General features: G+C 45.4%; 1 protein-coding gene across 1 annotated transcript; it reads right to left on the bottom strand.

Annotated features, from left to right (window-relative positions):
- Nucleotides 1-412: 412 nt before the first annotated feature.
- On the bottom strand, nt 413-9,347 carry RRM2 (ribonucleotide reductase regulatory subunit M2). Its single transcript, XM_034766500.1, has 10 exons — nt 9,150-9,347; nt 8,977-9,054; nt 8,370-8,525; nt 7,473-7,589; nt 6,560-6,693; nt 4,073-4,167; nt 3,207-3,340; nt 2,700-2,804; nt 1,821-1,934; nt 413-1,331 (listed from the first exon to the last, which is right to left on the bottom strand). The coding sequence occupies exons 1-10, from the start codon at nt 9,240-9,242 to the stop codon at nt 1,179-1,181; spliced, it is 1,179 nt and encodes a 392-aa protein (XP_034622391.1). The 5' UTR covers nt 9,243-9,347; the 3' UTR covers nt 413-1,178.
- Nucleotides 9,348-10,932: the final 1,585 nt, after the last annotated feature.

Here is a 10,932-nt window from a genome sequence, read left to right as displayed (position 1 = left end):
GTCCAATTTCAGCTTTGACTACTCAGTGAGCTCCAATTTGAATAAGTGGTAACAAATAGAGGATTCAGATTCATCTTAGTTTAATTTAAAGCTTCACTGCATCCATTAGTTGCCAGATGCCAAAGCTAAGACACAAGCAGTGGGTTCAGTATTCTAGCCCCTGGCTGGCCGGCCACTTATGACCATAGTCCTTTTGTTTTGCAGGCTACCTTGAACAAAGATGTTTTTATGGATTAATGCCATATCTCAAGGAAGCTGTTCACAGCTTTGCCCTTCAGAGCAGTGTATCTAGTGAAGAGTGTTGCCTGTGATTGAACTCTGAAATTTGACTAAACAGGCAAAAACTCTCTGAAATACTATTTCCTAAAAGAAAAATCTTTCATTTCAAGCAGAGACCAGCAGCATAAAAATATTTTTTCCAGTATCTAGAACACTGGACTTTTAATAAGCTTCTCAACTTCCATACAGTTTGTATTTTTACACTTTGCAAGAAGTTTTACAGATCTGCCAGGATCACCAGCAGGTCTGATTCAAAGCTTTATCATTTTAAGTTACATACAAGTAAATAAGCATAAAAACAAAAAGGTTATCATGCAATGCTGTGTCTAAACGTTTAGTATAAACTCAAGTTTCAATATTCGTGTTACCAAGAATACTACAAGTCAGAGTTCTTTATTTTAATATTAAAGTGCCAGGTTTATGTACAAACTATTACAAATAGTAAAAAGTAAACTTAAAACCTGCTTAGAAGCAGTGAGGTCATATAGCTTCCCCTGCAGTATCCGAGAGCCAATTCTCTCAAATTGATTTTACGACTATCATTTCTCAAGCACTTCCAGCTTTGTTATAGAAATTCCAGAAGCTAGTGATATCTGTGTACAACCTCCCTGTTGCAAGGGATGGCATTTGAGATCACTTCAAGAATTGAGGATTTTTCAGGAAATGATTTTATAACACAAGTTATTCCAGCTAAGCATTCTATGAATTAACACCATTGGCAATATCTAATGAAAGAATTTTACTGCTGTAGCTATACTAGCCTCTTCAGAACAGTACCATACCCCACACTGTTCAAGAGTGGGATTTTAGTATAATCAAGTCTCAATGTGAATTCATATTGAAAGCAAATGTTTCGTTCAAACAGCATGCGCATCATATCTTAAGTGGTCTCAGTTCATTTAAAAGTCTGCATCCAAAGTGAAAGAGTTATCTGTGGATTTTGACATTACTCCCATCTTCTGGTATTCTCCTACTCGCTTCTCAAAGAAGTTAGTCTTGCCTTCCAGCGAGATATTCTCCATAAAGTCAAATGGATTCTCTGCTTTGAATATCTGAAAAACAAGACTTCTAATCACAAATGGGTTTTCACATCTGGGAGTGGAATGAAAAAGAATCAACTGGGAAGTGAGGACTAGGAATGGGAAAGCCAGTTTAAGTTGACTTAATGCAAAGTAATCCAGTTTGCTATCTGGCATGTGAAACTCCTCCCACTTCCATGTGTTGGATGCTGCACTTCTGTATGCCCTTTCTTCTGCTGTTCTTCTAAAGAGGCAGAAGCACAGTGGTTTCTTGCAATGCCCTCTTTTCCATCACACTGCTTACTGGACTGTCACTATGTATCACGTAGCTCTCCATCCAGGACAGAGTGCATTAAGATTAGTGGAAATAACCAACTGGCTGGAAGGATCTTGGCTATTGGTCATGAGCTGAAGACTATCATTAAATAAATGGTGGCAGCCATTTTACATATTCAAGATTCATAGGAAATATCAAATGAATACAACCCTTTTCCTATGAAAGGCACTGCTTGTAAATCTTACCTTGCTAAATCCCAGCTCCAGCATAAGTCGGTCTGCTACAAATTCAATGTACTGTTTCATTAAAGTGCAATTCATGCCAATCAGCTTTACAGGTAGCGCCTCTGTCAAGAATTCCTGCAGGTATTAAGAAGGGAGGTTAATACAGAAGGCCTCAGCATACAAACTTTTGTTATCTAGACCAGTGGTTCTCAAACTGTGGTCCGCGGATAGTTCCTCTAAGGTGTGCGCCTGGGCAGCTGCACACAAGAGAATGAAGGGACACCCACCTAATTAGTGGTGCCATGCAGGCAGGGCTCCACTAATTAGGTGCCTGGACCCTGGAGAAAACACACATGTAAGGTGAGGTGGTGGCCGGGGGGGAATTTGGGACATGCAGGACTGTGGTGTGGCCAGAGGCAACTTCCCCAGTTCCAGGGCTGCAGCTGCTAGGGGGAGAGAGCCCTCCTTCCCAGCCTCAGATGGGGGGGCGGGTGTGAAGAGAGAGTGAGCGGCACACACCCCACTCCCCCCTGCTGCGGCAGCACCTGAGCTGGGGCTAGGAAGAAGAGGGCACATCCACTGCATTAGAAAGGTAAGACTACGGATATTAAAATCAGAGTTATGTGCTTTTATTTGTAGAAGAAAAAAATGTTAATCAAGTTTATTTATTTTTCTTAAATATAGCACTTTTATCCAAAGCACTTTACAATAGTTAGCTAACAGTACAAACATTTGGAAAGATCATTAAATAGTCCCGAGACCCTCAGCAATTCTCCCCCCCCCCCCACAGCCCACCTAAAGTTTGAGAACCACTGATCTAGAGCAGTTTCGTGGCCTGATAGTTCAGCTTTAAGCTAAAATGTGAGCATTTACTACCCAAAACAAGGAACACCTGATTACCTGCTCTATCCTGACAGCATTGGTAATGACGTCTCTTACTCTTTCCTCGGATGGTTTGTGAATCAAGTGCTTGAACATTAGGCAGGCAAAATCGCAGTGCAAACCCTGAAAAGGTGAATGTGTAGATATTATTTCAGGAACATTGATTAGAAGTGCCACCTCTTAAAATCAGAGGCACATTTGAAAAGCCCATGAACCAGATACCATCTTAGTACTCAAAGCCCAGGATGATTTTCCCTGGAGGAAATGGGCCACTTTGTAGTTTCCGTCTTGGCTTTTGAATAGAGAGGCCAAAGTGCACAATTCAGTAGGCAGCTTTCTTACTAGGCTTTCCCCTCCAATCACCACCATAATGGTTTATTCACTCACTGCCTCAATTCAAGTCTTATTTATTCCCAGATATTGTTTACCCATTTAATTTAGCACCAGACAATTCATAAGAATTATAAATAGTTGTCTTGTAACATAAGGTCGCTGTAATAGGAGGTGGTTACAAGATTCTCTTACCTCATCTCTGCTGATGAGTTCGTTAGAAAAAGTGAGTCCAGGCATTAACCCTCTCTTCTTCAACCAAAAGATGGATGCAAAGGAGCCAGAGAAGAAAATTCCTTCCACTGCTGCAAAAGCTACTACACGTTCTCCTGTCAGGAAACGTTAGTGTAAGTTTTGCACTGAAGCGAATGTTTACCTAGCCTTAAAATTCAAAGCATACCGAGAGTTTTCCATTTATGAGATTTGTGAATGGGAAATATTGCTGCTTAAGTGAATTATAGTCTCTCTGGGACTGAAACTACAGCCTTGTCTTCACTACAACAAACAAGTGTTAAATAACAGGGCTGTAAGACAATAGGAGGCCAGGATTTCTGACACCTCTTTTCTGGTGTAGCCATGGCCCGAAATGTTATGTTATACTAAAATTCTGATAAATTATTTTAGTCTGTTTTGACATCCTGCAAATCAGAACCCAGATTGGTCTGAGAACATATGACAAGACCTTGAGCAAAGATTTAATACTCAAGGGATAATGGGAATTTCAATTGCCTCCCACCTGCCAAGTGAGGCAATCAAGAGTCCATAAAGCAGATGAAATGCTTCAACAGAAGCATAGCTCCTTAGGAGGAATAAACTATACATGCGTCAAAGCAGCTACAGGAAAAACATACTGCCAACTAGACACATTTGTCACAAGGGACCAGTTGGAATTAAAAATGCCAGCAGAGCAAAGGGGAGCATCTTCAGAAGGGAGAATAATAATTTGCTTTATTGGAAACTACAATCTTCTTCCAGAAATAAGGCAAATAATCACTCTTCACTCTTGCTAGGAAAGGAAACATTTAGCATCCAGTAAATACACCGTTCAGAAATGCACTCACCAAATGTTGCTTGTTTGTCCCCAATCCACTGCATGGCCCAGTCAGCCTTCTTTTTAACACATGGCAATGTTTCAATGGCATTGAAAAGAAATTCCCTGGAAAGCGTATAGTACATAAGCAGAAGTCAACACAGCAACCAGTGCAGTAGGTATTTGCAACTAGCTGTCATAACAGGTTTGTGTCATTGATTAACCTGAATTACCTGCAACTACCCAGCACATTTTGAAACCAGTACTTAAGAACTTGTCTACATTAGGGATTTTGGCACCTGTGTAGCTACACTGGTGTTAATCCCAGCATAGACATGCTGCATCTGTGCAATTTATCCCTTATGTCAGCCCTCCACCGCTGTTCCAGGATTCCAGTGCATCCATCCATGTCATAGTCTGAAGTGTACTCACGGCCTTTCAAACATTTTCGTTCAAACTGCATGTATCAAAGTCTTCTTATGATAAGCTTTTTAAGAAACTGTAGAACTAATTCATAAACCCTTATTTTCACATACTTAGTTCTGAAATCATCTTTCAGGCTCACTTTGATAGGTTTACATCAGCCCAAGGGTCAGGTTTAGTTTTGGTTTTTAAAGTTGACAGTTTTAGCACTAGTGTTTTAATAACTCAAAGGCAAAGTTTTAAAGCAGCCAGCTTTGTTTATTTGTCAGAAATGAGCATGGTTTACTACATTAGAAAAACCTAGTTAAATAGTTTTCAGAGTAGCAGCCGTGTTAGTCTGCATCCACAAAAAGAACAGGAGTACTTGTGGCACCTTAGAGACTAACAAATTTATTAGAGCATAAGCTTTCGTGGGCTACTGCCCACTTCTTCGGATGCATATAGAGTGGAACATATATTGAGGAGATATATATACACACAGAGCATGAACAGGTGGGAGTTGTCTTACCAACTCTGAGAGGCCAATTAAGTAGGAGAAAAAAACTTTTGAAGTGATAATCAAGATAGCCCAGTACAGACTAGTTAAATAGTTGTGACTTGCTGACAATGGTAATACATAATTTTTCAGTTTAACCACACAGCAAGTGTAGACAACCATTACATGGGAAGATGCACTGAATTTTATACCTGAGATTTCAGTGTACGAGTCAAAAAGACACAAGCTGTAATGGTTCCCATAGAAACTGTTCTAGGTCACCTAACTCATCAACTAGCCAACGCAAGGGCCTCTTGTATTAGAGTGTAGTCCAGCTTTAAGTATCTATGTAGATTGACTATGCCGCCCTTCACATATTTGGTTTCATCCCCTCATTTATCACTTATTGAAGTTAGAGATTAAAAGCAAAACAGATTTAAGTCCAGCCTCTGGTATAGTTTTTGTTACACCTTACGGTTCTGTAATATATAGGGCCCTACCAAATTCATTGTCCATTCTGGTCAATTTCTTGGCCAGAGGCTTTTAAAATTGGTCAATTTCACATTTTCAGTTGTTCATATCTGAAATTTCAGTGTTGTAACCGTGGGGGGTCCTGATACAAAACGGGATCATGGGGAGGTTTGCAAAGTTGTTGTAGAGGGGTCCCAAGATTGCCACCCTCACTTTGGTGAGGACTTCAGAGCTGGGTTCTGAAGGCAGCACACTCCCAGCTTCCTGTAGTTAGAGAATGTTCCTGGAGATGGAAGTGTGTAGGATCTTCCCTATGCTGCTGGGAGCACCCCAGCTGAGGGCTCCTACCTGCTAGTCCATGCCAGGGACAGATTAAGGCAGGGGCCCCCAGCCAATTTGGGGCCCCCCAGGACAAATGGGTGCCCCCGCCCCAGAGGAAGCCCCGAGTCCACATTGCCCCAGCTGGAATAGTGGAAGAGGCCCTCAATCCCCAGCTGAAGCTGCAGGGGGCAAAAGCCCCGAGCCCAGGCTGCCCCTGACCGAGCTGCAGCCAATGGGAGGAGAAACCCTTAGGCTGGGCACTGGAGTCATGGCAGGAGCCATGGAGGGGGGCGCACAGATGCCAAGAATGCTGCAGCTGCCAGGAGCAAAAGCCCCCAGCCCGGCAGGGGCTGTGGGAGGAAGCTCCGAGCTCAGCGCCTGGACCTCGAGTTGCGGCAGGAGCCGGGGTACGAAGCCTGGAGCCCAGCTTCTGGGCCGCTGCAAGCGCAGAAGTGAGGCTGTACCACCCGAATTTCTGCACTGTCTCTGGAGGTGGGTCTGATCTCCCCACCTAGAGCGGCAGTGCAGGGGAAGGAAAACGCCTGTCCCTCCCCAGCATGGCTGGACTAGCAGCCAGGAACCCTAGGCTCCCAGCAGGAGGGGAGATCAGATTTCACAGGAGAGGGCTGATTTCATGGTCCGTGACACGTTTTTCACAGACATGAAATTGGTAGGGCCCTATGCCTGCAGAGTTGTTCTCCACAGTATGTTTACGAATTTAAATTCTCAAGTCATTTCTGTATTGTTTTAAAATTAAGACAGAAGTATCACTATTAGATTCCACTATGACTTTACAACAACTTGAACATTTCATGACGTGATACTAACCTCTGTTTTGGATCTTTAATGTAAGTATCTATGAGCAGACTGTACATTTCTGAATGTATGTTTTCCATAGCAATCTGGAAGCCATAGAAACAGCGTGCTTCTGTTACCTGTACTTCTTGGCTGAATCGCTCCACCTAGAGGAGAAACCAAATGACTGTTGAAGAAAGCATTACCCACCTAATGTATTGCAGTTTTTTGCTATTAAACCCACACAAGTATCTCCAGTTTTGCTCTACACCTCTATGGTCTGACAAATGTTTTCATGTTCAAAAGCTACGCCTGGTGTAGTGCATTAGAATAACAGCCTCCTCCTTAGTGCCAGGATTCTTAGGTTCTGGCTTGATCTCATCTTAACTCCTTGAGTATTTGAGCATAAGGTAACACTGCACATTTTTCCCCATCTCTGCTTTATCCAGGGCAGGAAAGTGGAGCATTAATAGAACTATAGTAATATTTTGCACTCCTGCAGTTCATGAACAAGGATTTTAAATCACAGTACAAATGTTACTTCAGTCTCAACTGCCCTATAAGATAGGCAAATACCTCCACCATTTTATAGATGAAGCAAACAAGACTGTGCAATTGATTCATTTCCCCTCCCCCCCCAAAAAAAGTGCAGTCACATCAGAGCCAGGTCACCAGACTTCCAAATCATGTATTCTTACTACAAAACCACCCTCTTGAAAGCTCAGTTTCTGAAAAAGTCCACAAGAGTCCTATTTTACACAGCAATCCCTGTTTTACTAAGTGCAACTTCCCCACCCTCTGCCTCACCAAAAAATGGATTACAGATTCAATAGATTTTAGAGCAGAAGTAGCTCAACAGGTGAATATCTCATTAATAGGAGTTTTATTTGGGCAGCTTTGTTAGCTGAATGATTTCCACTTTAGGATTGCTCTCCTGTGTGCTTACCAAATTCTCATTTACAATGCCATCACTTGCTGCAAAGAAGGCTAGGACATGTGAAATGAAGTATTTCTCCTCAGGCTTCAGGGACTCCCAGTGTTGAATATCTTTGGAAAGATCAACCTGAACAACAAAAGCAGACACTTACAATTTTATTGTGGTACTAAAGAATACACTTCTAGATAAGATATTTAGAGCAATGTTATACTGTGTATTAAACATCCCCTCTTCTCAGTGCTCCGTGAACTAAAATACTACTGCAATAAATGAAATTATGAAGTTTAATAGGTTCCTAGAACCACGGAAAGCTGTGCTGGTTTGTGTCACTTTTTCAACGCTATTTAAGAATGCATTAGATATAAATTAATCTTTTGAAGGCAACAGTACAATTAATACACAAGCAGTCACTGCTGGCTCTTGCCAAACTTAAGCCACGTCAATACCAGAAAGTTAGGTTGGTTTAACTACATTGGCCAGGAGTGCAAAAAATCCACACCCCTGCCCAGCATAGGCCAACCTAAGTCCCCATGCTAGCACTACGTCAAGGAAGAATTCTTCCATGGACCTAGCTAATGCCCCTCTGGGAGGTGGTTTATCCACACTAATAAGAGAACCCCTCCCAGGGGCACATGTAGTTCTACACCGAAGCACTACAATGGCAGTTTCAAGCGAAGATGTACCCTTTGACTGTAAGCTCTTTGGGACATGGACCATCTTTATTGTGTTTGTACAGCACCTAGTACAACAAGGTCCTGATTCATGACTGATTCATTATTGCAACGCAAATAAGTTAACACTACTGGGAAAACGTGCTCCGTTATGAGCTGGACTGAGCTGCTAATGTCAGGCAAATGTGTCCACTGAAGCAACCAGAGCAGGGATAGACTCATGGGAGCCCCTCACCTCTTCAGCTGTCCAGAAGGAGGCCTCTGCTTTCTTGTACATCTGCCAGATATCATGGTACTGGATGGGGAACATGACAAACCGGTGGGGATTCTCCCGTAGGAGTGGCTCATCTTCCAGCTTGCTAGGAGTTTGTATCGCTGCTTTGGGTTTCAACTAAAGGAGGCACAATAGGAAAACTTGAATTCAACATCCCCAGTACTGGAGTGGAGACATCTCATCACAAGGATGGGATGAGGGTGGGAAAGAGAGAAGCGGGAAGAAAGGAAGAAAAGGCAGGAAGCGCCTGACGAGGGGCAGAAAAAAAAATTCCCGAGGAGCACGAGCGCAAGGAGGGGTCTCCCCAGGGGGGAAGGAGGACGAGAGGGGGTCCCCCCAACCTAAGGGTGAGGAGGACGAGCCCAAAGAGGGCGAGGGGGGAGGGTGGGTGGAGCCGCCCGCGCGTTGGCGGACAGTAGCATTTGGCGCCAAGACACAAGCGGCAGGACGCGCCACCTGCAGCCGCCCAGCTCACCCCGCGCGCCCTCAGCCGTGTCACCGGCCCCCCGCCATACCCAGCCCGGCGGGCCGCCCTCTCTCCCTTCCACCCCCACCACCCCGGACTCACCGGCTTCGCGTCCGCCTCCTGGAAGATCTTCCGAGCGGCCTTGGTGGCCAGGACCCGCGTGGCGCTGGTCGCGGGGGGCTGTGGAGACACAGACAGGGATGGGTGAGAGGAGCCGGCAGGCGCCGGGCGCCGCGCCCGGAGCTGTGTGGGGGGGGGGTGGCGGGGACACTCACCGTGTTCTCCTTGTCGGTCAGGACCAGGTTCTTCATGGGCGACAGGCGGGGCTGCTCGTTGCGGACGGAGAACGGGGCCCGGGAGGGGATCATGGCGGCGATGGCGGGCAGAGACAGGCGGCGGCGGGGACACGACGACGGAGGCTCCGGCTCTCACAGGCAGGGGCGATGGTGGGGCTGCCGCGCTCCCGGAGACACTTTATATTCCCTTCGAACTTGGCGCCAGAACGCCAGGCTGCCCAATCACAGCGCCAGGCACCGCGCCAATCCCGAACGGTGCCGTCCCCGCTGCTCTCCCATTGGCCAGAGACCCGGCCGCGCCAAGCTCCCCATTGTCACAAACGCGGGAGCCGCCGAAAATTCCGACCGCTCCGCGCTTCCATTGGCCAGAGCCTCGCCACCACGCCCCTCAGTCTTCCACAAGTTGGAAACAGCCAAAATTCCCGGCACTCCGCCTGGACGCTTCTATTGGCCAGAGCCCCAGCTGGACACGCCCCTGTATTGTCTGACAAGATTCCATCCCCGGCGCCTGGGTCCCCTCCCCTTCGCACCCTTTGTTGCATTGCCGTGCCCCACCGGGAACAGGACTGTCTCTCCTCACCCACCCCCCCTTTAAAGAGAGGGCGGGTGACCGCTTGGGGTGTTTGCAGACTCCGGAGAAAGACAAAATGGATAAGGGGGGGGGGGGGGAGACGGGTGGCGGAGGGGCTGCCTTGAAGTGCTGTCTCCCAGAGCTGCTGATCCCCATAGACCAGTGGTTTTTAACCTTTTTTTCATTTGCAGACCCCTAAAGATTTGGAATAGCAGTACAGCCCCCTTTGGAAATCTTTGTGGGCATAGTTTGTGGACACCCAGGGGTCCATGAACCAGAAGCTGAAAATCAGGGCCATGTCACAGAATGCCCCCTTACCAGCAGCAGGCAGTATAAGAGCCCAAGAACCAGGGAAGAAGCAATTCTGCTCCCTTGGTGGAGAGTCCCAGCATCCCAAATGTCAGCAGTTTAGGAACCAGTGAAGATTAAACCTTTCCCATTGGTTCAAATGCCCCAGCAGGGCATTTTACTCTCTTCTTTTACTCCCCTGAGTTAGTGTGAGTTTCATCTCAGCTTTTGGTATCACATGGCCAAAATGTGGGTTTAGGGTGAAGCTTGGGAGAGTATCACCATTTATTTACACACACACGCACACTGATTTTGAGCCCCTGAGTGTTATGTGATATTTAGTACAGTGTCAACTCATGCAATAATAACAATGGAGGAGGTGATTATATACACCCTGTTTGACAAGTTTGCACAGGGTGAGCTCTCAGAGCAGTGACTCTCACTTGCTTCCTCATGGGAATAGACTAGATAATAAGACACCTGCTGCAGTTGCTATGCTGCTTGGCATCGGGAAGTGTATTTTTTCAGACACGTTGTTTTTCTCCCTCTAGGGGAAATTAAAGCAGGTTTTTCAGTCAGTTACACAACTGTGTAAAACAGCCTAGCCCAAAGCTTCTAAAACTCTAGCTGCTGCTGATCTTTTCCCCTTCTTTTTGTAACACAATACTGTGTATGATCACAATCAGCTGTTTAAAAAATGAACAGAAGTGTATGCAGCATTGTTTTACATTAAATGCAGGTTGCTCTTATTATTTAAACAGTGGCATCACTTTCTTCTCCTTCTCCCCGTCCCCCAAACTAGAATGTGCTTAGCTCACTATGACTTGCAGAAAATTAAAAATATGTAAGCATAGACAGGATGTGGCTTGTTGTGGTTTCCAAATGTGAAGGAAGGGATGGGTC

The sequence above is a fragment of the Trachemys scripta genome, chromosome 3 (genome assembly GCF_013100865.1).
Source record: "Trachemys scripta elegans isolate TJP31775 chromosome 3, CAS_Tse_1.0, whole genome shotgun sequence".
Lineage (NCBI taxonomy): Eukaryota > Metazoa > Chordata > Testudines > Emydidae > Trachemys > Trachemys scripta.
This window is presented reverse-complemented; position numbering and strand designations above follow the sequence as displayed.

Coding starts and splice junctions, on each gene's coding strand:
- RRM2 (XM_034766500.1), bottom strand. CDS start 9,242: ATGATCCCCTCCCGGGCCCCGTTCTCCGTCCGCAACGAGCAGCCCCGC. Junction 9,055..9,149: donor TGACCGACAAGGAGAACACG/GTGAGTGTCCCC, acceptor GTGTCTCCACAG/CCCCCCGCGACCAGCGCCAC. Junction 1,935..2,699: donor ATGCTGTCAGGATAGAGCAG/GTAATCAGGTGT, acceptor TAATACCTGCAG/GAATTCTTGACAGAGGCGCT.